Source organism: Salvelinus alpinus, chromosome 7, assembly GCF_045679555.1.
Source record: "Salvelinus alpinus chromosome 7, SLU_Salpinus.1, whole genome shotgun sequence".
NCBI lineage: Eukaryota > Metazoa > Chordata > Actinopteri > Salmoniformes > Salmonidae > Salvelinus > Salvelinus alpinus.
Window position 1 is genome coordinate 76464357 of NC_092092.1, and position 25754 is coordinate 76490110.

At 46.3% G+C, this 25754-nt stretch overlaps 2 protein-coding genes across 4 annotated transcripts in view; one reads left to right on the forward strand and one right to left on the reverse strand.

Moving 5' to 3' along the window:
- The first annotated feature begins 5769 nt into the window (after positions 1-5769).
- The window catches only part of LOC139581692 (SLAIN motif-containing protein-like), a 40444-nt gene continuing 20459 nt past the window's right edge, over positions 5770-25754 (forward strand). For 2 of the 3 annotated variants that reach the window (XM_071411719.1, XM_071411721.1), the window contains exons 1-3: positions 5770-6012; positions 6704-7365; positions 22868-23007. In XM_071411719.1, the coding sequence (XP_071267820.1) occupies positions 6716-7365; positions 22868-23007 (790 nt within the window). In that variant the 5' untranslated portion in view covers positions 5770-6012; positions 6704-6715. Of the gene's footprint in view, positions 6013-6700; positions 7366-22867; positions 23008-25754 lie in introns of all 3 variants that reach the window. The other variant, XM_071411720.1, reaches the window with a different exon arrangement.
- Positions 13226-16932, reverse strand: LOC139581694 (uncharacterized). Its single transcript, XM_071411722.1, has 10 exons — positions 16189-16932; positions 15925-16101; positions 15773-15834; positions 15604-15690; positions 15475-15516; positions 15233-15406; positions 15118-15153; positions 14465-15019; positions 14072-14183; positions 13226-13977 (listed from the first exon to the last, which is right to left on the reverse strand). The coding sequence occupies exons 1-7, from the start codon at positions 16250-16252 to the stop codon at positions 15118-15120; spliced, it is 642 nt and encodes a 213-aa protein (XP_071267823.1). The 5' UTR covers positions 16253-16932; the 3' UTR covers positions 13226-13977; positions 14072-14183; positions 14465-15019.

A 25754-nucleotide genomic window follows, 5' to 3' on the forward strand; every position in this document is an offset into this window, starting at 1 on the left:
CATGCCAGTGTCTCTTGGCTAAGAGTTGAGGAGAGACTGACTGCATCACTTCTTCTTTTTATAAGAAACATTAATGTGTTGAAAATCCCAAATTGTTTGCATACAACTTACACACCGCTCTGACACACACACTTACCCCACCAGACATGCCACCAGGGGTCTTTTCACAGTCCCCAGATTAAGAACAAATTCAAGAAAGTATACAGTATTATATAGAGCCCTTATTGCATGGAACTTCCTTCCATCTCATATTGCTCAAATAAACAGCAAACCTGGTTTCTACAAACAGGTAAAGCAACACCTCGCGGCACAACGCCTCTCCCCCATTTGACCTAGATAGTTTGTGTGTATGCATTGATATGTAGGCTACGTGTGCCTTTTTAAAAATGTATGTAGTTCTGTCCTTGAACTGTTCTTGTCTATTGATGTTCTGTGTTATGTTTCATGTTTTTTGTGGCCCCAGGAAGAGTAACTGCTGCTTTTGCAACAGATAATGGGGATCCTAATAAAATACCAAATACACATGTTAAGCAGATGTTACTGTGGGCATAGCAAAATGCTTGTGTTTCTAGCTCCAACAGTGCAGTAATATCTAACAAGTAATATCTAACAAGTAATATCTAACAATTTCACAACAATACACACAAATCTAAAGTAAAGGAATGGAATTAAGAATATGTAAATATTTTGGACTCCCGAGTGGTGCAACGGTCTAAGGCACTGCATTGCGTTACTACGGTCCCGGGTTCATATCCTGGACTGTGCCACAACCGGCTGTGGTCGGGAGTCCCATAGGATGGCGCACAATTGGCCCAGCGTCGTCCGGGTTAGAGGAGGGTTTGGCCAGTGGGGCTTTAGTTGGCTCATTGCGCTCTAGCGACTCCTTTTGGCGGGCCGGGTGCCTGAGGGCTGGCGACTGGCTTCCAGACTAAGCTGGCTGGTGTTAAGAGCGCGGGTTTCTGAGGACGCTTTCTGAGGACGCGTGACACAACCTTTGCCTCTCCCGAGCCCGTTGGGGTGTTGCAGCAATGAGCCAAAAACAAAAAGGGTATAAAATACAACAACAAAAATTATATATATATACAGTGGGGAGAACAAGTATTTGATACACTGCCGATTTTGCAGGTTTTCCTACTTACAAAGCATGTAGAGGTCTGTAATTTTTATCATAGGTACACTTCAACTGTGAGAGACGGAATCTAAAACAAAAATCCAAAAAATCACATTGTATGATTTTTAAGTAATTCATTTGCATTTTATTGCATGACATAAGTATTTGATACATCAGAAAAGCAGAACTTAATATTTGGTACAGAAACCTTTGTTTGCAATTACAGAGATCATATGTTTCCTGTAGTTCTTGACCAGGTTTGCACACACTGCAGCAGGGATTTTGGCCCACTCCTCCATACAGACCTTCTCCAGATCCTTCAGGTTTCGGGGCTGTCGCTGGGCAATACGGACTTTCAGCTCCCTCCAAAGATTTTCTATTGGGTTCAGGTCTGGAGACTGGCTAGGCCACTCCAGGACCTTGAGATGCTTCTTACGGAGCCACTCCTTAGTTGCCCTGGCTGTGTGTTTCGGGTCGTTGTCATGCTGGAAGAACCATTCACGACCCATCTTCAATGCTCTTACTGAGGGAAGGAGGTTGTTGGCCAAGATCTCGCGATACATGGCCCCATCCATCCTCCCCTCAATACGGTGCAGTCGTACTGTCCCCTTTGCAGAAAAGCATCCCCAAAGAATGATGTTTCCACCTCCATGCTTCACGGTTGGGATGGTGTTCTTGGGGTTGTACTCATACTTCTTCTTCCTCCAAACACGGCGAGTGGAGTTTAGACCAAAAAGCTCTATTTTTGTCTCATCAGACCACATGACCTTCTCCCATTCCTCCTCTGGATCATCCAGATGGTCATTGGAAAACTTCAGACGGGCCTGGACATGCGCTGGCTTGAGCAGGGGGACCTTGCGTGCGCTGCAGGATTTTAATCCATGACGGCGTAGTGTGTTACTAATGGTTTTCTTTGAGACTGTGGTCCCAGCTCTCTTCAGGTCATTGACCAGGTCTGGCCGTGTAGTTATGGGCTGATCCCTCACCTTCCTCATGATCATTGATGCCCCACGAGGTGAGATCTTGCATGGAGCCCCAGACCGAGGGTGATTGACCGTCATCTTGAACTTCTTCCATTTTCTAATAATTGCGCCAACAGTTGTTGCCTTCTCACCAAGCTGCTTGCCTATTGTCCTGTAGCCCATCCCAGCCTTGTGCAGGTCTACAATTTTAGCCCTGATGTCCTTACACAGCTCCCTGGTCTTGGCCATTGTGGAGAGGTTGGAGTCTGTTTGATTGAGTGTGTGGACAGGTGTCTTTTATACAGGTAATGAGTTCAAACAGGTGCAGTTAATACAGGTAATGAGTGGAGAACAGGAGGGCTTCTTAAAGAAAAACTAACAGGTCTGTGAGAGCCGGAATTCTTACTGGTTGGTAGGTGATCAAATACTTATGTCATGCAATAAAATGCAAATTAATTACTTAAAAATCATACAATATGATTTTCTGGATTTTTGTTTTAGATTTCGTCTTTCACAGTTGAAGTGTACCTATGATAAAAAGTACAGACCTCTACATGCTTTGTAAGTAGGAAAACCCTGAAAATCGGCAGTGTATCAAATACTTGTTCTCCCCACTGTATATATATATAGGGCGGCCCGTCAAGAAGTCCAGGACCGAGTTGCACAGGGTGTGGTTCAGACCCAGGGCCTCTAGCTTAATGATGAGCTTGTAGGGTACTATGGTGTTGAATGCTGAGCTATAGTCAATAAACAGCATTCTTACATAGGTATTCCTCTTGTCCAGATGGGTTAGGGCAGTGTGCAGTGTTATGGCGATTGCATCGTCTGTGGATCTATTGGGGCGGTAAGCAAATTGGAGTGGGTCTAGGGTATCAGGTAGGGTGGAGGTGATATGGTCCTTGACTAGTCTCTCAAAGCACTTCATGATGACAGAAGTGAGTGCTACGGGGCGATAGTCATTTCGTTCAGTTACCTTTGCTTTCTTGGGTACAGAAACCATGGTGGTGCGTGTGTGTGTGTGTGTGTGTGTGTGTGTGTGTGTGTGTGTGTGTGTGTGTGTGTGTGTGTGTGTGTGTGTGTGTGTGTGTGTGTGTGTGTGTGTGTGTGTGTGTGTGTGTGTGTGTGTAGTGATGGCAGTCAGGCAGGAATTGTAGTCGTGTACTTCCTTGTATTTGTTGGAGTAGGTGAGTGTTTGTGGTGATGAGACAGATAAGGCATAGGTAATCTTTGATCAAACGGGGAAAAATATACCAGGGAGATATTTCACATATTGTAACATATTGTAAACTGACTGTAAGTCGCTCTGAATAAAAATGAGAGGTAAAATGTAATATAAATGTTTCCTCTGTGCAGTATTCAGAGGACACATGATCTTATAAGCAGAAGACAGATAACACACACAGAATTGACGATGCACAGAGTAACACATGAACAACAGGGAGCAAATGTAAGTAAGTACTGTAAGTAAATGTAACAAACAAACTCCATGATGATCCTATATTTACTGTGGTTATCGAGCCACAATAAGACTTTTGAATGGACTTTTGAACAGCCCCCACCCATCTTTACTTTGAATCCAGACCATAACCATAACACCATAACACCAACACCATAACACCATAACACCATAACACCATAACCATAACACCATAACACCATAACCATAACACCATAACACCATAACCATAACACCATAACCATAACACCATAACCATAACACCATAACCATAACACCATAACCATAACACCATAACCATAACACCATAACCATAACACCATAACACCATAACGTGCTCATTCCCCTCCTGTACTCCCTGTTCACCCACGACTGCATGACCAGGCACGACTCCAACACCATCATTAGGTTTGCAGACGACACAACAGTGTTAGGCCTGATCAACGACAACGACGAGATATCCTATAGGGAGTAGGTCCTGGCCTGGGTGGTGCCAGAATAACAACCTATCCCTCAACATAATCAAGACAAAGGAGATGATTGTGGACTACAGGAAAAGGAGGACCGAGCACGCCCCCATTCTCATCGGCGGGGCTGTAGTTGAGCAGGTTGAGTGCTTCAAGTTCCTTGGTGTCCACATCACCAACAAACTAGAATGGTCCAAACACACCAAGACAGTAGTGAAGAGGGCATGACAAAACCTATTTCCCCTCAGGAAACTAAAAAGATTTGTCATGGGTCCTCAGATCCTCAAAAGGTTCTACAGCTGCAACATCGAGAGCATCCTGACTGGTTGCATCACTGCCTGGTATGGCAACTGCTCGGTCTCCGACCGCAAGGCACTACAGAGGGTAATGCGAACGGCCCAGTACATCACTGGGGCCAAGCTGCCTGCCATCCAGTACCTCTATACCAGCCGGTGTCAGAGGAAGGCCCGAATAATTGTCAAAAAATTGACCCCAGCCACCCTAGTCATAGACTGTTCTCTCTGCTACCGCATGGCAAGCAGTACCGGAGTGTCAAGTCTAGGACCAAAAGGCTTCTCAACAGCTTCTACCCCAAAGCCATAAGACTCCTGAACAGGAAAACAAATGGCTACCCGGACTATTTGCATTGTGTCCCGCCACCCCCCACCCGCCAAGCCCTCTTTTTCGCTGCTGCTACTCTCTTTTTATCATATATGCATAGTCACTTTAACTATACCTACATGTATATATTGCCTCAATCAGCCCACCTGTACATAGCCTCGCTACTGTATATAGCCTCGCTACTGTATATAGCCTCGCTACTGTTATTTTCACTTTCTTTTTACAGTTGTTTTTATTTCTTTACTTATCTATTGTTCACCTCATACCTATTTTTTACTTAAAAAATGCACTGTTGGTTAGGGCCTGTAAGCAAGCATTTCACTGTTGTATTCGGCGCACGTGACAAATAAACTTTGATTTGATATAGTGAAGAATATGGTGGTGTACACACACAGTAACATGTGCATAAGCCTACTTGTTAGTACATGTTCCCGAACCAGCAGAGTTACTATCAAACTGACACTCTCACAAGGTTCCACCCTCTCTCTCTGCCTTCACTTTGGGAACCCAACCCAGTATTCTTCTACTAGGTCAACATCAAATCTAGTCCCTGCCCTGAGCTTGTTTCTGATCAAAGGCAAATACTTACTCATAGCTCTATTATCTACGGGTACAATTCAATAAGTGACGTATGTTTATTGCCGTGAGAATCACCTTTGCAACAGAAGTAAGAGTTCTGCAGAACTTGAGCAATGATGGTATGTTTTGGTGTGTTATCTTGGCACAGATAAAGAGAGGTGTTGCGTCACAATACTACAGAGGAGTTATTTTCCTCAGTTAGTTTGTTTTCTTCCCCTTTCACAGCTCATGTAGTTTTGTTATGTTGAAGACAGGTTATTTGGATAATTGTTGGTATTGTGGCAGATTACATGACTAGTACAACACCAAACATTCCAATACATCTATGTCGTTAAGTACAAATAGTCACGCAACGTAGCAAACGTTGAAGCGAAATGAAATGCACCCCAGGTGTGCTATTGCGTTACATGTGTCTTTTTGCTTTCTCCTTGTATTCGGCGACCTCTAGCGCATGAGAAGAGAACAGCAGGCAACACCTGGAGTATCCTGCAGGTGGCACCAAATATCGTGGTAATGTCAAGTACGGGGCGGGAGCAATGCCCTGATTGGGTGAACTCGAGTCCCTCAAAAGCTGGCAAAACATAGCTGCTCGCTAGTTAGCTAGCCAATTACAGGCTAACGGGAAAAATGGCTTAGCGTGGTCCCCCCTCATTACGCCGACAATCATATAGCTGTAATTTTTTGTTGATACATATGATTTACGTTTTTAGTATTCCTTGTAAACGTACTTGATTCATGTAAACTCTCGTTCGTTGGATTTAGCAGGCTCATATGAACATCTTTTGACATCAACACGGCTCAGCTCAACCGGTGCAGGTACAGTAGGTTTGTTATGTTTAGCTAGCTAACCCAACGGCTCTTTTGAAAATGCATCGATATAACAAATTATCTATTGGCTTGTATAATAAATTATATAAATGCATGTGTGTGTTTTAGAGTTCTATATTATATAAATGCATGTGTGTTAAAGTTGTACTTTGATAATTAGCTAACAACAAATAGCAAGAAGCTTGACTTATCTTTAACTGTAAATGTTGGCGGCATTCAATGAAACTGAACGAGTGTGGGGACTGTTTGTGCCGCTGTTGTTAGCCTGTAATTTGTCAGCCTTTGAGGCTTCGGCCGTTATTTTAGGATATTTCTTTATTCATCATATCGGTATTATTGGTGCTAATCATGGGAGCTTGCTAGTTAATTGATCTATGTAGAAAATATATTTACCCCCGTCTATGTGGCCTTGGCTTTATTGGCAAGCAAACGTTGCTATGATCAAATTGATTAGCTACCCCCCCTTGTCGTTTGTTTGGTTCGGATGATTTGATTACAAGCTCATAAACTGCTAATCTCACAACTAGTCCAGCTAATAATGAGCCATTTTACGCAACGACAAAACCCCCCCACTGTTTTCAACCATGATCTGTACCTCGCTGAGTGTCTGTACCCAAGATCTGATGGTTTGTTGTTCCTTGCGCGAGCTGCTGATCGAAACATTTTCTTCCTCTAGCAGACCCGGAGCAACATGGTAGTTCCGGACAGCGCCACTGCGGCGCAACCAGCAGACAACGACTGTGTGAAGCCCTCCCAGCCGAGCTACGAGGAGGAGCAGGAGCTAGCAGGGGTGGAGTTGGAGGAGGTACGTAAGCTCCAGGAACTCATTCGAAGACTTGAGGTCCAGAATCAAACACTCCGCAACAGGGGAGGCAGTAAGAATCTCAGAGAGACCACCACAAACAACAGTAACCTCACAACCAGTACCAACATCAATGAGATAATCTCCTCCTGTGAAGGAGAGATCAACACCAACTCCCTTCTCAGGTTGGAGAGCAGTGGAAGTTGTGGAACGGAAGTAGGTGGCAGCAGTAGTGACATGGAGCTGTCCTCTCCTCAGGACAGTAGTAGCAGTGAGGATATGTCCCAGCTCCCTGTAGTTAACCGGGAAGAGGAGGATGGTGGACTGTGCGCAGGCTTTCTGACCCTGCCGTGCGGGAACGGACCAGGACCGGCACAGACCCAGGGGCTAAGCACAACCCCAGAGAGTCCCTCTCTGGACAGCTATGAGTCTGAGACCCTGGCGGAGAGCGACTCGGGATTGGACCAGTTGGCCTTGGATGAGGTGGATGTTCTGGACCTATGGGAGGACCTTGCAGAGGTGGATGACGAGGACAGCTGGTAGGTACCATGGTGATAGGAGAGAGAGAGAGAACGGCTGCATGTGAAATTGCACCCCATTTCCTGTATAGCTAATGCTGTACTTTTGACCGGGGCTTCATAGGTCTCTCATCCAGTAGTGCACTGTGTCGCGAATAGAGTGTCCTCTGCACGCTGTCTGGAAGGTCCCGTATCTTTTTATTCGCTATGCTTGGATCATAAAGGATCTTAGTTCGCCTTAGGCGTGCCCCACGTGTGCATGTCAGTGTTTTAGTCTCCTGCCCCTTCCTTTCTGCTGCTATACCTGCAGATACTGCACACTGTGCTCTGTCGTGAAACAACTGTTCAGATGAAACGTATTCCTAGTAGACATTCAGATCACTGCAGATGACAGAGGAATTCATGTGGACTAACATTCACTAGTCTGTAGCCCACATGTTGGAGTGGCGACATCTGTTTACCACGGTCTCCAGGGGTCAGCTTGATGTCATACTGTGTTCACACTCAGCATGATGAAAGGCCCTATAGCCAGATTAGTCATTATGGTTCTGTTCTGTTGAACCTTTCACTCCTAGAAGTAGAGAGACTATGACCGCAACCTTTTTTTTGTCATACAAAAATGTACATTTGACCTGGCTTATGTCCCAAATGGCATCCTATTCCCTGTAGTGCACTACTTTTGACCAGAGCCCTATGGGCCCTAGTGCACTAGGTAGGGAATAAGATGCTGTTTGGGACGTAGACCTAGGTTGGAGTTGGGTCTCTGCAGTGGCAATTGGCCTGGTTTCAGTGATATGTAACAACCAGAGGAAACCGTGCAGAAAAGAGGAAGATTTTATGCAGCAGAGCCAGTAGGCTCCAGCAGCCTTTAGATGGAAATATCTGAGTGCTGCTTCTGCCTTGGAAATGCTCAGCTTTGTGGGCTGTATAAAATGGGCTGTGACAGGCAGTGCCTCTGATCACTGAATCTATGTGATTTGGAGAGAGAGAAAAGAGGGGGTAGTGTGGAGAGAGAGAGGATAGATAGTGACTGAGAGGGAGACCGAAATGGAAAGAGAGAGGGAGCACCTTGCTCTAGAGGGAGAGGGGCACAGCGGGAGAGAGGCCACTGTTGCCCTGGGTTAGGGGCAGCCAGCCAACGTGATTTACTCAGTGCAGTGTGTGTGCGCACTCAGCAGCAGTAGTGCTGTTCTCTGATGTGAATACCCAGAGAGGGAAGGAAGCTAGAGGCTTGAGCTCAGAGCCAGAACTAGCGCAGCACAGCTTGGCCTCTCAATGGTCAAGGACACATGGGTCCTATTCAATAGGCACCAAACCAAATAAAATGGACTGAAACAGGGACTACCTGAACTTGTCCAATAAGAAAGGCTTGTGTTAGTTTTCTGTTTTTAAAGCATTTTGCTACTGTGGGCCCTAATACATACAGCCATAGGTACTAATACATACAGCCATAGGTACTCCAATGGCATGACTTAACTTATTGCTTCTTGGCAAAGTTCAAAAGGACACACGCAGTTACTTATGTGCCCATGTTAAACTGTGATGATCCAAGGCTACAGTCAATACAGCATTTTCCACAGCCAGAGAAGTGAAAACTAGGGATGCGCGATATATCGGTGAACATATTGGAATCGGACGATATTAGCTAAAAATGTCAACATCGGTATTGGCCGATATCTAGTTTAACGCCCCAATGTGCAAAACTGATGTCAAAGCTGACATGCATAGCTATATAACGTAGGTACATGACGTAATGACTCTACATAACATTTTGCGCTAAACGTGCAACACAGCATTCCTAAACTAGCCCACAATGTCTGCTTGTGTGGATCGAGCAGTCATTTGAAAGAGTAACAACATTTCAGCGAGACAACAAAAGCAAAATCCATTAAAGCCAAGATAATGGAATTTATAGCCCTTGACAATCAACCGTTTTCTGTCGTGGGTGATGTTGGCTTTCGCCGACTGGTCAAGCACCGGTACAACCTACCAGGTGCGCTATTTTTCAGATGTTGCCCTACCAGAGTTACACAGTAATAGCGTCACTGCTATTAGCTTCACGACATGCATACTATGGAACGCCGTTTGGGTCTTTGCCTGTCAAAAAAGATACAGTAGCACTGTCAAAGCTGTACAAAAAAGTCTACAATCACCGGCCACGAACTATCTGTTCGCATTGGTAATAAAGCATAATTTGTTTGACTGCAACTTCTGGGGTAGCTAGCTTTAGCTTAGTACCTAGCTAGCACCAATACAGCCAGCCTGAAAACAATGACCAGTAGAACCTGCAGTCATTTTCATTATTCTTTCAATGATTTAGGAATCCTTGTAAGTATTAGCCAGGGTACCATTTGTTGTTCGCCTATTGAAATTCAACTTCAATTCATGAAAATAAATAGCTAGCCAGCTACTTAACCCTGTTTCCCAAAGCTAACGTTATAAGCAGCCAGCATCTGGCTAGTGAGGCTCGACTGCACCGGGTTATGTGTTGTGATGCTAGCCACAATGAGGATTAGGCACAATAGTGGAATTTGCGGTTTGCCTTCAAAATAAAAGTACGTCATTGCCTGTAATGCAAATTAATACAAATAGTAGTATTATGCCATTATTTTATTTTGAAGGCTAACAGCAAAGGCCACTTGTGGCTAATCCTTATTGTGGCTAGCTTCACATTGATTGGTCCGACCACAATTAACCAAATAAGAACTCTCTTATAAATTAGGGTTATTTTAGATGACACCTACCTATATAGTTAGCTAGCTAACTATAGCTACTGAAACAGATGTTGTGTTATTTTGACATCTTTTTTGACACACAAAGACCCAAACTGCGTTCCATAGTAATCCTGGTTGAGAATGAAACGACTGAACAACGAAACAGCACAGCAAGTAAGTGAAAGAAATAGGTTTTGATTATGTTTTACTGGTAATGGGGACATAGGTAAATGCCAACAAAATAACTTGTGTGTGTGTAACCTTTATTTAACTAGGCAAGTCAGTTAAGAACAAATTCTTATTTACAATGACAGCCCGTACTATAGGACTCCCAATCAAACCGGATGTGATACAGCCGGGATTCAAACCAGAGACTGTAGTGACGCCTTTTGCACTGAGATGCAGTGCCTAAGACCGCTGCGCCCATGTGTGTGTTAACTATTGAACTGTACTAGAATGCTTAAAAAGCCACTAAAATGGTAAATATCGGATATTGGTATCGGCCAAAAATGTGATATTGGTGCATCACTAGTAGAAACAAGGCGTTGGTTGTCCTCTGTTTATCCTACATGCAGAGCTCCTAGTTCAGTCACTACTCCGGGCTTCTACTGCTGGCAAAGTCCTGGAAGGCAGTACCAAATTTTGCATTATTCAAATGACTGTCAGTCCTGTACTGTTGTTACTGTGTGTCTAGTCTGGGTTCTTCTGTTGTGGAGAAACGTGGCTTGTTTACCAGAATTTAATTAACACGATTGGATTACCTCAATGTTTGTAATGGCAGACTGCTAATTCCCAAATAATCCATTTTAATTTAATGTTCCCTCTGTACACCACAAGGTTCATCTAGGCCTGTGGGTTGTGTGTGTTTGCCAAGTCCAGGGTGTTTTTTTAAACTCATTATGCGTTTGTTTATCCGTCCCATTTTGTACAGTATTGTCCAAGGCAAACAAACGGGTACCATATTGTATTCCTGGTAGCTACTTTAGCAGCTGATCTGTGGATTAACAATCCAAAGCAGCAAGGCCTTGTTCTCTCTACAACAACATTAACCAGTCTGTATGAGGCCTTGTTCTCTCTACCACATCATTAACCAGTCTGTATGAGGCCTTGTTCTCTCTACCACATCATTAACCAGTCTGTATGAGGCCTTGTTCTCTCTACCACATCATTAACCGGTCTGTATGAGGCCTTGTTCTCTCTACCACATCATTAGCCAGTCTGTATGAGGCCTTGTTCTCTCTACCACATCATTAACCAGTCTGTATGAGGCCTTGTTCTCTCTACCACATCATTAACCAGTCTGTATGAGGCCTTGTTCTCTCTACCACATCATTAACCGGTCTGTATGAGGCCTTGTTCTCTCTACCACATCATTAGCCAGTCTGTATGAGGCCTTGTTCTCTCTACCACATCATTAACCAGTCTGTATGAGGCCTTGTTCTCTCCACCACATCATTAACCAGTCTGTATGAGGCCTTGTTCTCTCTACCACATCATTAACCAGTCTGTATGAGGCCTTGTTCTCTCTACCACATCATTAACCAGTCTGTATGAGGCCTTGTTCTCTCCACCACATCATTAACCAGTCTGTATGAGGCCTTGTTCTCTCTACCACATCATTAACCAGTCTGTATGAGGCCTTGTTCTCTCTACCACATCATTAACCAGTCTGTATGAGGCCCGGGAGGTTCTCTACCACATCATTAACCAGTCTGTATGAGGCCTTGTTCTCTCTACCACATCATTAACCAGTCTGTATGAGGCCTTGTTCTCTCTACCACATCATTAACCAGTCTGTATGAGGCCTTGTTCTCTCTACCACATCATTAACCAGTCTGTATGAGGCCTTGTTCTCTCCACCACATCATTAACCAGTCTGTATGAGGCCTTGTTCTCTCCACCACATCATTAACCAGTCTGTATGAGGCCTTGTTCTCTCTACCACATCATTAACCAGTCTGTATGAGGCCTTGTTCTCTGTACCACATCATTAACCAGTCTGTATGAGGCCTTGTTCTCTGTACCACATCATTAACCAGTCTGTATGAGGCCTTGTTCTCTCCACCACATCATTAACCAGTCTGGATGCTGCTGGGGGCCGGGTGGATGCTGCTGGGGGCCGGGTGGATGCTGCTGGGGGCCGGGTGGATGCTGCTGGGGGCCGGGTGGATGCTGCTGGGGGCTAAACTGCTTTGGAGGGACTTAGGCAGCATGTGATCCATCATAGACCTTCTGCTACTTAAAACATTTACTGGGAGGTTTGGAGAAATACTAGTAATCTGAGGCTTGAAGTAACCCCGCTGTGCAAGGAACCTGCCAAGAAACGGCACACCAGTTAAGGAGAAAAAAAGTGTGCAGGCGATGGCGTGAGCTTTGTTATGTGTGCAGGTGATGGCGTGAGAGCTTTGTTATGTGTGCAGGGGCCTGTTGCACAAAACTAGGATAAGGGATTAAGCCAGGATATCTTGGTGATCCTGGCTCAATTGATCCGTAATCCGGTTGCACTAAAGATGGATAGGGGGCAGGAGGATATGTTATGGTATAAATTACCATGGAGATTTATTCTGTGGAGCTAGCCTGCTCCAGACCAGGCTAAATTCCAGGATCTATTTAATCTCATCCCTAATGTCAGTCAGCAGTCACCACAAATGGAAACCAATAGTTATTTCACTGCTCACTATACATTGTTATCACATATAACTAGACCCACTGTTATTATTTAAACGTTTGTGATCATTAATTTCAATGATTTTGGATAAAAAATGATTTTTAGATGATGTTGCTATCATTAGATAATTTACAGTTTCCCATAGACTATAAGGCTATATATAAAATGATAGAATATTAGGGCCACAGAGGGGAAAAAAACACAAGTCATAATATTGTAACCAGTTGTTTTAAAGGAGGACAGTTGTTAAAATGACAGATGTGGGGCATTTCGTGAAATTGTACTTCAGTATGGTTTCATAAACAAAGACATGCTGATGTGCCAGAATATTAAGTATCACATTGTCATAAGTATCAAAACTGTAAAAACAATATGTAGCTTTTCTGCAGAAAGAACCAGCCTCATAAATTTATGACTTTATCCTTTTTCTTCAGTGTGGCCCTAGTACTCTGTCATATAAACAAATACACATTCCATATGAATATAAAAACACAATGTGTAACATTATGTTCCTTTATTGAATAAGGACAAAACAAAGCAGGTAAACCATCAGCTCCTTTCGAAACTGAAGTCACAGTGACTCTACAAGATGGAAAGCACAGAATCCAAGCATATTATACAAAATGATACATACACATTCAAAGGTCTGTATATAACACACCCTGCATGTCTGCACACTAAAATAAATGCAGGACAAATCCATACACATCAACTGAACAGACAAATGAATGGATGCAGTAGCCTCCCTGCAGCCTTGTATTACACACAGTATACCGCACAAACATCATAAGAGGCCAAATTCGTCAAAAAACGAACCCAAAAAAACCCAAATTCCTCTGCCACCGCAGGACATATTTAACCAAAATTGAAAGCACACATACTAACTAAAATAATTCAACACATATTGGTCCCTCAGCAGCCGACCACTGTCGTCATCAGGGAAGATTGCCGGATTGTCCCAGTCCATGGCTGGTGGCACTCTGGGGGCCCTCTCCTTCCTCAGGCAGGCCACATTGTGGAGGACAGCACAAGCCACAGTAATATCACATGCCCTAACAGGGCTGACCCTTAATTTGTGAAGGCAGTGAAAGCGTGCCTTCAGGAGGCCAAAGGTCATTTCAACTCTGGCCCTGGTCCTGGCATGGGCATGGTTGTAGGCCTGCTGTGCTTCCTGGGGGTCTGTGAAAGGTGTCAGGAGAAAAGGCTGGCAGCCATACCCCCTGTCTCCCAGCAACACACCAGAGAATTCACCTGTCAACACAAAATCTCATCATTACTACCTCATAAACACAGTGATATTCTTGACACAGCCATGATGGTTATAAATAGGGGTTGTGTGGCTTACCTTGTGATAGGCACTGATAGATTTCAGAGGCCCGAAAGATTCTGGAGTCATGGACTGAGCCAGGCCATTTTGCCACAACATTGCTGATCACACAGTCAGCATTGCAGACCATCTGAAATCATAAGATGAGGAATATTACACCAATCAATGCACATCACTGGCAATGCAGAGTGTTCGTCAATGGACAATATCAAAAAGTTATGTTCACCTGAACATTAATGCTGTGAAAGGATTTCCTATTCACAAAATCGGCCTCATGGGCACCTGAGGGGGCTTTTATCCTTATGTGTGTGCAGTCCACTGCACCAATGACATTGGGGAAACCTGTCACACAAAGTAATGAGTATCCTACTATGTGTTAACAGTTGTCCTGTAATTTGTAGATCCTCTTACCTGCAATCCTATAGAACTCCTCTTTGATGTCACAGAGTCTTCTGTGGCCAGGGAAGGAGATGAAGACATCTGCTAATGCTTTGATAGCCAGACACACACTCCTTATTGTGCGGCAAATTGTGGCCTTGTTCAGCTGTTCTGCATCCCCCACTGAGTACAGGAAGGCTCCACTAGCAAAAAAGCGCAAGGCCACACAAACCATTTGCTCCACACTCAGTGCATGGCTCCGTGCAGTGCGGTGCTTAATCCTGGGACCCAGTAGTCTGCATAGATACCTGATGCCATCTGCAGAAAACCTGTATCTTTCATATAGATGGTCATCAGGGAAGGCCAGTGGGTCCAACCGGTCCCTGAAGACCCTTTCTCGCCTGAAGGCTCTCCTCAGCACAAGTGCTTCTTCATCCACCACATCTCGCACGAATGGGCATGCCATTGTCAGAGCAGAAAGGAACACACAATTTTGGGCCTTCATATAGGCTAGTGGCCACACCTGGTGCTGGGGGGGTGGGCAAAAGAGGGCGATGCCTTATAACGATGACTTGGTTGTACTGATTGCTGGGAAAATAAAAAAAACCTTAGAAAGATGCCACCGTCCTGTGTGCTCACAATAAGAGCTCATATGTCATGGCTCACTTGACTTTACGAGAATATACCTAATTTTTATTTTGAGCTGTGTCATCTTCTTGGAGCTGGGGGAGGAAAGAAAAATAATGAATAATACATTTGTGTTACAGTTAGCATACAGTGTACATTGAAGGCATATCTCACCTCCCTCTCAAGTTTTTTTATTTCAAGGTCCAGTTTCCTAATTGTCCTCTTTTTTATTTCGGACTCCAGTGCAAGATTTTCCATCTTTTTCTTCTTGTACTGAATGTCTATGTCTGCCAGTTCTATTTGGCGCCGGAGGTGGTTGCCATACAACTTTCTGATAGCTTGTGAGCTCTGTGAACACAATACAATTAGCGCAGCTGGAATTTGGCAGGATGTGGTGTCCTTTTATTAATACGCACTATGTTGCCAGGCTGGTTTTCCCACTGTATAGCATCTGGGTCCTGTAAAAGAAATTAGATTTTTTGATTTTGATGAGGACTCCTCACCATTGTAGAGTAAATAGTACTTTCACAGTCTTAACATGATACCTCATGCCTTCTGGAATCCAGAGAGATGGTCTCCTCCTCATCATCGTCTCCATCATGTGCTGTTGCTGCTGCACTGGGGCCTTCACCCTATCACATTTAATCGGATTCATATTGAAGCTAGTAGACAAGACATGCCAGGCCTACAGTATGCCTTTGATGGAGTACTCACTGGATCAGCATCGTCTGGTGCTTGTGCTGGTGGCTCTAACAGGAACACAGTGCTGCCAGACACTGCAAGGCAATAGGTAAACCAAAGTCAGACAGTCCAAATTGATTCAATATGAATGTGGTTGTATCCCATGTAGAGATGGAAGGACATACCTTGAATGAAGCGGGTGGCATCTTGGGAGGAACCTATGCTCGTCTCTTTCCCCCCAGGGATCCCCTCTAAGACGGGCCTGCCTTTATTTAGCTCCAAGGCCATGTCCTCTGCTGGGGTAAGGTCAGCCTTTGGTGACCCACCACCCGTGCCTTGTCTGTGGGTATTCTTTTTCACTGCTAAAACAGTACAGACAATGTGTGAGCAGGCACCTTCTGGGTACAATATATGCTTGTGCTTTGTTAAATATTAGTCAGGGACCATACCATTCTGCAGAATGTTCTTGTATTTGATTTTGACCTGCTGCCATGTCCGTTTTGGCCCGTTCATGTTTAATCTACACACACACACACACACACACACACATTTAATGGAGTCACACTGCAAAAAATTACTTGGTATTTTTGTCTTGTTTTCAGTAAAAATATCAAAAAATTTATCATAGCTTTATACAGTGTGATGGAGTTACTTTACACAATTTCACTCATATCTGCAGTGCATTTCAATTAAAAATTTAACCGTTTCATAATTACAGTACAACTGCATTTTTGGAGATGTGAATTAAATATTTGAATTGTAATTGTGATGTTTCAGCGGAGCGGTGAGTGTGTAATTGTGCACTACTTACGCATTCAGGCGGTCTGCAATACTTTGCCACGCTTTTTCTCTTTGCTTTATCACTGTGGCGGTGTTGCCTTTCTTCTTAATTATATCTTTTACCTCCTCGTATGCCTCCATGAGGATTTGTGCTTCCGACGGGGAAAAGTACGCGGCTCTAGTTGCCATGGTAAATCAGTTAATCTGTGATCTGTGGCGGGGTCTATTTGAGTGAGCCGTGAGCGCGCACCTATCCAGGATTGGTTTCACCTGGCTTAATGAATCCGTGTCTGCTCATCCTGGCTTGGTCTTTGTGCAACCAATTAAGCCTGGACGCACATGTTTTGGCTTCATTGAGCTCAGCTGAGTCATTTATCCCGGATGTCTTAATTCTACTTTTGTGCAACAGGCCCCAGGTGATGGCGTGAGAGCTTTGTTATGTGTACAGGTGATGGCGTGAGAGCTTTGTTATGTGTGCAGGTGATGGCGTGAGAGCTTTGTTATGTGTACAGGTGATGGCGTGAGAGCTTTGTTATGTGTGCAGGTGATGGCTTGAGAGCTTTGTTATGTGTACAGGTGATGGCGTGAGAGCTTTGTTATGTGTGCAGGTGATGGCGTGAGAGCTTTGTTATGTGTGCAGGTGATGGCGTGAGAGCTTTGTTATGTGTGCAGATGATGGCGTGAGAGCTTTGTTATGTGTGCAGGTGATGGTGTGAGAGCTTTGTTATGTGTGCAGGTGATGGCGTGCCTACCGGTATCTCTATGTAAAATCCCAAATGGTCCATTTACCAAATGATCTGCCCTTAGTGCCTCTACACTTCAACTGTAGCGCTGAGTATCACATGATCTGTTAAACAACTGGCCTAGCTAACTCGGCCTACAACTTAGCATCAGCCACTGCCGGTCAGCTCTCCAGTTGCTTGTAAATGGTTCCAGGATCAAGTTGTCTGACTTTAGAGCCCTGACTGTCAGCTGTCCTGTATGTGAGAGTGACATGGATCATTTCTTTCTGTGTTGTTGCTGGTCCCAGTGGAATAGAGGGGTTGTGTTTGTCCAATGGGAAGATGAGCCCAAGTTGATTACTCAAAAACCAGTTAGCACAGCCAGGTGTGGTGTGTGTGTGTCGTGGCTCAACCCATTCCCCATGTGACCCGGATCAAAAGTCCTCACGGACTTGGCAGTCCCTCAACTCAAACACTCACCGCTACTTAGCTAGACTTCACATGTACTCTAGAAACGGTCAAAGCAATGCAAAAAATGCAAGACTCTCAGGCCGATCACTGATGTTAAATATAGATATCAGTTGAGATCATCACGTGAGGTGGTTGTGTAGTAGACTAGGCATATTGTCTATGGTAGGCAAGACGTGGTGTCAGCGGACAACTCAGGCAGTAGAAGGTAATGCATAGTGATGGCTGGGAGAGGACAGTACAGTAGAAGGTAATGCATAGTGATGGCTGGGAGAGGACAGCACAGTAGAAGGTAATGCATAGTGATGGCTGGGAGAGGACAGCACAGTAGAAGGTAATGCATAGTGATGGCTGGGAGAGGACAGCACAGTAGAAGGTAATGCATAGTGATGGCTGGGAGAGGACAGCACAGTAGAAGGTAATGCATAGTGATGGCTGGGAGAGGACATCACATTAGAAGGTAATGCATAGTGATGGCTGGGAGAGGACAGCACAGTAGAAGGTAATGCATAGTGATGGCTGGGAGAGGACAGTACAGTAGAAGGTAATGCATAGTGATGGCTGGGAGAGGACAGCACAGTAGAGCCCTCATTAGGAGATGGGGCCATGCACAGTGATAGCTGGGAGAGGACAGCACAGTAGAGCCCTCATTAGGAGATGGGGCCATGCACAGTGATAGCTGGGAGAGAACAGTACAGTAGAGCCCTCATTAGGAGATGGGGCCATGCACAGTGATAGCTGGGAGAGGACAGTACAGTAGAGCCCTCATTAGGAGATGGGGCCATGCACAGTGATAGCTGGGAGAGGACAGCACAGTAGAGCCCTCATTAGGAGATGGGGCCATGCACAGTGATAGCTGGGAGAGAACAGTACAGTAGAGCCCTCATTAGGAGATGGGGCCATGCACAGTGATAGCTGGGAGAGGACAGTACAGTAGAGCCCTCATTAGGAGATGGGGCCATGCACAGTGATAGCTGGGAGAGGGAGCCCTCATTAGGAGATGGGGCCATGCACAGTGATAGCTGGGAGAGGGAGCCCTCATTAGGAGATGGGGCCATGCACAGTGATAGCTGGGAGAGGGAGCCCTCATTAGGAGATGGGGCCATGCACAGTGATAGCTGGGAGAGGGAGCCCTCATTAGGAGATGGGGCCATGCACAGTGATAGCTGGGAGAGGGAGCCCTCATTAGGAGATGGGGCCATGCACAGTGATAGCTGGGAGAGAACAGTACAGTAGAGCCCTCATTAGGAGATGGGGCCATGCACAGTGATAGCTGGGAGAGGGAGCCCTCATTAGGAGATGGGGCCATGCACAGTGATAGCTGGGAGAGGGAGCCCTCATTAGGAGATGGGGCCATGCACAGTGATAGCTGGGAGAGAACAGTACAGTAGAGCCCTCATTAGGAGATGGGGCCATGCACAGTGATAGCTGGGAGAGGGAGCCCTCATTAGGAGATGGGGCCATGCACAGTGATAGCTGGGAGAGGGAGCCCTCATTAGGAGATGGGGCCATGCACAGTGATAGCTGGGAGAGAACAGTACAGTAGAGCCCTCATTAGGAGATGGGGCCATGCACAGTGATAGCTGGGAGAGGGAGCCCTCATTAGGAGATGGGGCCATGCACAGTGATAGCTGGGAGAGAACAGTACAGTAGAGCCCTCATTAGGAGATGGAGCCATGCACAGTGATAGCTGGGAGAGAACAGTACAGTAGAGCCCTCATTAGGAGATGGAGCCATGCACAGGCTACTGTGGAGGGAAGAGGTCAGTGGCAGGGATGGACTGAACACACAGCACTGAAACTACTGTGGACTAGTTATTGCCTGGGAATATGGGATAGGCTAGAATGGGCAGAACTAAATGGGTCGGGATGGGCTGTGTGCGCGTGTGTGGTTACTGTCTAGGATTGAATAATTGGATGGGTTTTGGTCATAAGACTGGCCTGACTGTACTTCAAGTATACTGTATCCTTATCCTCCTGCCACACTGTATCCTTATCCTCCTGCCACACTGTATCCTTATCCTCCTGCCACACTGTATCCTTATCCTCCTGCCACACTGTATCCTTATCCTCCTGCCACACTGTATCCTTATCCTCCTGCCTCACTGTATCCTGATCCTCCTGCCACACTGTATCCTGATCCTCCTGCCACACTGTATCCTTATCCTCCTGCCACACTGTATCCTTATCCTCCTGCCACACTGTATCCTTATCCTCCTGCCACACTGTATCCTTATCCTCCTGCCACACTGTATCCTTATCCTCCTGCCTCACTGTATCCTTATCCTCCTGCCTCACTGTATCCTTATCCTCCTGCCTCACTGTATCCTTATCCGCCTGCCACACTGTATCCTTATCCTCCTGCCTCACTGTATCCTTATCCTCCTGCCTCACTGTATCCTTATCCTCCTGCCACACTGTATCCTTATCCTCCTGCCTCACTGTATCCTTATCCTCCTGCCTCACTGTATCCTTATCCGCCTGCCACACTGTATCCTTATCCGCCTGCCTCACTGTATCCTTATCCTCCTGCCTCACTGTATCCTTATCCCCCTGCCTCACTGTATCCTTATCCCCCTGCCTCACTGTATCCTTATCCTCCTGCCTCACTGTATCCTTATCCTCCTGCCTCACTGTATCCTTATCCTCCTGCCACACTGTATCCTTATCCTCCTGCCTCACTGTATCCTTATCCTCCTGACACACTGTATCCTTTGGCTGTGGCTTATGTTTGCAACCAAGACATACTGCTGTATGTTGGAACAAGTTGAGTATTTTCTAAGAATAAACTCTCTGTAAACGGTAATGTTCTCTGCCTCTCATCCTTAGCCGCACCTACAGTCCCCTACCTCTTTCACTCCACCTACAGTCCCCTACCTCTTTCACTCCACCTACAGTCACATACCTCTTTCACTCCACCTACAGTCCCCTACCTCTTTTACTCCACCTACAGTCCGCTACCTCCTTTACTCCACCTACAGTCCCCTACCTCTTTTACTCCACCTACAGTCCCCTACCTCTTTTACTCCACCTACAGTCCCATACCTCTTTCACTCCACCTACAGTCCCATACCTCTTTTACTCCACCTACAGTCCCATACCTCTTTTACTCCACCTACAGTCCCATACCTCTTTTACTCCACCTACAGTCCCATACCTCTTTTACTCCACCTACAGTCCCATACCTCTTTTACTCCACCTACAGTCCCATACCTCTTTTACTCCACCTACAGTCCCATACCTCTTTCACTCCACCTACAGTCCCATACCTCTTTCACTCCACCTACAGTCACATACCTCTTTCACTCCACCTACAGTCCCATACCTCTTTCACTCCACCTACAGTCCCATACCTCTTTCACTCCACCTACAGTCCCATACCTCTTTCACTCCACCTACAGTCCCATACCTCTTTTACTCCACCTACAGTCCCATACCTCTTTCACTCCACCTACAGTCACATACCTCTTTCACTCCACCTACAGTCACATACCTCTTTCACTCCACCTACAGTCACATACCTCTTTCACTCCACCTACAGTCACATACCTCTTTCACTCCACCTACAGTCACATACCTCTTTCACTCCACCTACAGTCACATACCTCTTTCACTCCACCTACAGTCACATACCTCTTTCACTCCACCTACAGTCACATACCTCTTTCACTCCACCTACAGTCCCATACCTCTTTCACTCCACCTACAGTCCCATACCTCTTTTACTCCACCTACAGTCCCATACCTCTTTTACTCCACCTACAGTCCCATACCTCTTTTACTCCACCTACAGTCCCATACCTCTTTTACTCCACCTACAGTCCCATACCTCTTTTACTCCACCTACAGTCCCATACCTCTTTTACTCCACCTACAGTCCCATACCTCTTTTACTCCACCTACAGTCCCATACCTCTTTCACTCCACCTACAGTCCCATACCTCTTTCACTCCACCTACAGTCACATACCTCTTTCACTCCACCTACAGTCCCATACCTCTTTCACTCCACCTACAGTCCCATACCTCTTTTACTCCACCTACAGTCCCATAGCTCTTTCACTCCACCTACAGTCCCATAGCTCTTTCACTCCACCTACAGTCCCATAGCTCTTTCACTCCACCTACAGTCCCATACCTCTTTTACTCCACCTACAGTCCCATACCTCTTTCACTCCACCTACAGTCCCATACCTCTTTCACTCCACCTACAGTCACATACCTCTTTCACTCCACCTACAGTCACATACCTCTTTCACTCCACCTACAGTCACATACCTCTTTCACTCCACCTACAGTCACATACCTCTTTCACTCCACCTACAGTCACATACCTCTTTCACTCCACCTACAGTCACATACCTCTTTCACTCCACCTACAGTCACATACCTCTTTCACTCCACCTACAGTCACATACCTCTTTTACTCCACCTACAGTCACATACCTCTTTCACTCCACCTACAGTCTCATACCTCTTTCACTCCACCTACAGTCCCATACCTCTTTCACTCCACCTACAGTCACATACCTCTTTCACTCCACCTACAGTCCCATACCTCTTTCACTCCACCTACAGTCCCATACCTCTTTCACTCCACCTACAGTCCCATACCTCTTTCACTCCACCTACAGTCACATACCTCTTTCACTCCACCTACAGTCACATACCTCTTTCACTCCACCTACAGTCCCATACCTCTTTCCCTCCACAGGGAGTTGAGTGTAGCAGGGTGCTGTTCTCTCCTCCCAGAGGCATATGTAACCGCTAGCCTATTTCTAGTAGTAGATGATTAGTGTTATGAAGGATACTGAGTGTGTGGTTGTTCCACCAGGCGTAAAAGACGAAGGCATGCCTCTTGCAGACATTCCCACATACTAAAGGTTATTAAATGCATACCTCACAGGCCAGCGAACCATTTAATGCTGTGTTCTCATCTCAGTGTTCTGCTGTTCACTTGGCTGCAGGCAGGCTGGATAAACAGGCTTTGAGGCTTTGCAAATTGTAAATTGCCTCTCCCTCTCTCCATCCACCACCACCTCACTTTCTCATCCTCTTCCTTTCATCACTCCCTGCCTCTTTATCTACCACATTGCTCTCCTTCTCTCTGTTTTCCATCCCCATCTGCCTGCCTCATCTCTTCTCTCTCTGTCTCTGCAGGTTGTATGTCTCCCCTATGAAGCAGGTAGTTGCTGAGCCCAGACCTGAGTCTCCTCTGAAGTGGTGTCGGAAGGTTCTGGACCACCCCAGCCCAGAGACGGAGGTGGCCTGTCGCACCCTGCTCAACCGTCTCGACCAGAGTACGCACCTACCTCGTAACCTTTAGAATTACCTTACGATGACCATATAACAACCCTAAAGTAACTATACTATAGTAACCTTACACTAACCATGTACAATAACCTTATAATAATCCTATAATAACTTAATAATAATCATACATTTTGATGGCCATAAACATAAATGTATAATAACCTTACAATAACATAGGAATCCTTCCATACAGTAACCTTATAATGACCAACAACCTGTCCTACACCCAATAACCTCATAACAAGCAATAAACTAATACAAAAAATTTAGTTTGTCACTGAGCACCAGTGAATGCAGTCATAACTCAGTATCTGGCAATAACCAGTACGGCCTCCTGTCCAGTAACTGTCATGACTAGAACTACTGTTCCCTGAAGGAAGGGAACTAAGTACACCATGCTATGGGGAGTCGCACTCTCACGACTTCAGTCGAAGGATTTATAATCACTCCTGACATGGTCAATGAAGTCTGCGCCTCGCTGGAAGTATCTGGCGTTACACAAGTGATGAGCGTGAGGCTCGGATTCATTCCTTCAATTTCATACCGCTCTTCACTGAGCCCAGGAACAGGCGGCGTAGGGTCAATGTTGTTTCCCGTCCTTCAGGGAACAGTAGTTAGTCATAACGTTACGTTCCCTTTGTCAGTCAAGCACATACTATGGGGAAGTATAATCATGTCCCAAGTCGACCCCAATGGATACTAAGTTAAATGGCCCATGGCAGACCACCCAGCAGATGCGGCAGTCTGGGTATTGCGTGCTACCTGTTGACTTTCCCCTGTCCCAGCAGTCAGCACCCTGTGGGCTACACTGGGAGCCGTAACAAGCTATAAAACCTCACAAAAAGTGTGTGGTGATGCCCCACTCGCCGCGGCAGAAATATCTCCTATAGCCAACCCGTGAAAAGACGCTACCAGACCCCTGGTGGAGTGGGCACTAGGGAACCCTTGCGGCTATATGCCAGGGAGAAGCAATCCAGTGGGAGAGACACTGCCGTGAGCGATTTGCCAGGGAGAAGCAATCCAGTGGGAGAGACACTGCCGCGAGCGATCTGCCAGGGAGAAGCAATCCAGTGGGAGAGACACTGCCGCGAGCGATTTGCCAGGGAGAAGCAATCCAGTGGGAGAGACACTGCCGCGAGCGATTTGCCAGGGAGAAGCAATCCAGTGGGAGAGACACTGCCGCGAGCGATTTGCCAGGGAGAAGCAATCCAGTGGGAGAGACACTGCCGTGAACGATTTGCCAGGGAGAAGCAGTCCAGTGGGAGAGACACTGCCGCGAGCGATTTGCCAGGGAGAAGCAGTCCAGTGGGAGAGACACTGCCGCGAGCGATTTGCCAGGGAGAAGCAGTCCAGTGGGAGAGACACTGCCGTGAGCGATTTGCCAAAACAGACGACAAGCCGGGCACATATCCGGATATCCCAGGTCCATTCTATGCACCGGACACAGGGCAACCTCTGTTGCTCTTCAGAAGCAAAAGGAGGTGAAAAGGGAAATGGCTCAAAGTCCTGTATCTTGGCACCAGTGCTCAAACGCTAGCCACTTACACGCATAGACTGAATGGTAGCAATGACATTCAGAGGTAAACCCCTAGCCATCAGATTGGCCTTCTCGGGCCATAGGAACCAAATCTCCGGCCTCTTGTACCAAACCTGTCCATGAGCCTGGGACGACCGGTCCCTGCGCAACTGGAGTTGCCATGGGTCCTCGCCTAAAAGGTGAATGATCTCTGCGAACCAAAGCTGCCTGGGCAAACTGGGATACACACAATGTATGATTAACCCTCCCAGCGCATCCTCTCTAACGTGGGTGGAATCAGAACCACTGGCGGCAACGCGTAAAGGAGGGTCCAAGGCCACTGGTGCGCCAGAGCATCCCTAGGGAAGACGTTCCCCCTGGATAGCCGATCCTCAACCGAATTGAGGCAACCGGGAACATCCACCGCCTGACGTGCGAGCAAATATGCACTGCCCCACAGTAACAGGGAGCAAGGTGAGGAGGGGTACCCCCCCCCCCCCCCCCCCAGTACGATGTATTCCACCATCATGTCAGCACATGCCTGCCCGACAAACGAGGGAGGGGGAGCCTGAGCGCTAAGTACTGTTAGAATTTCCAGGTAATTGATATGCTGGTTTTACTGTGACACCGCCCATAGTCCCCGAATTGAGTAATCCTCACACAGGGGGACACGTCTGTCATGAGAACACCCGGCCCATGAGAACCCCTTGCGACAGTGGCCAGGGTCCCTCCACTGGGCTAGTGCCTAAAGGCATGTCGGGGACACCTGACTCGACCGGTTTAGGTGGCCAGATGCAGCCAAGCGTGTGGCTATCACCCAGCAGTGGAACGTCCGCATCAATAATAGTGACAGGAGAATGACCGCTATCATAGAAGACATTATCCCCATACTGTGCGCCTCAATTAAAATTTGGCCAAGCAGACCTGAACCCCATTTCCAGGGACAGATAAGCGTGCCTAACTCGAGCCCCAGGAATGGAATGTGCTGCTATGGGGTTAGACAACTCTTTTTCTGATTTACAATAAAACATAGACCTGAACATGGGACACCAGCCTGGATATATGTAACCGCTTGTTACCTTGACTCCTCTGCTATCAGCCAATCGTCCAGATAGGCCAATACCCTCAGCTGCCTCCATCACCTTTTGAAAAGATGAGGTGAGAGGAACAATCCGAATGGGAGTACCAACAACTCATAGGATATTGCCTCGTAATGGA

What these genes read in the sequence shown, in the direction of transcription:
- LOC139581694 (XM_071411722.1), bottom strand. Translation starts at nt 16,252, where the DNA reads ATGAACGGGCCAAAACGGACATGGCAGCAGGTCAAAATCAAATACAAG. An exon ending in AAAACCAGCCTGGCAACATA is followed by an intron (nt 15,407 to 15,474) that starts GTGCGTATTAAT and finishes TTGTGTTCACAG; the next exon opens with AGCTCACAAGCTATCAGAAA. An exon ending in TAAAAAAACTTGAGAGGGAG is followed by an intron (nt 15,154 to 15,232) that starts GTGAGATATGCC and finishes TTCCTCCCCCAG; the next exon opens with CTCCAAGAAGATGACACAGC.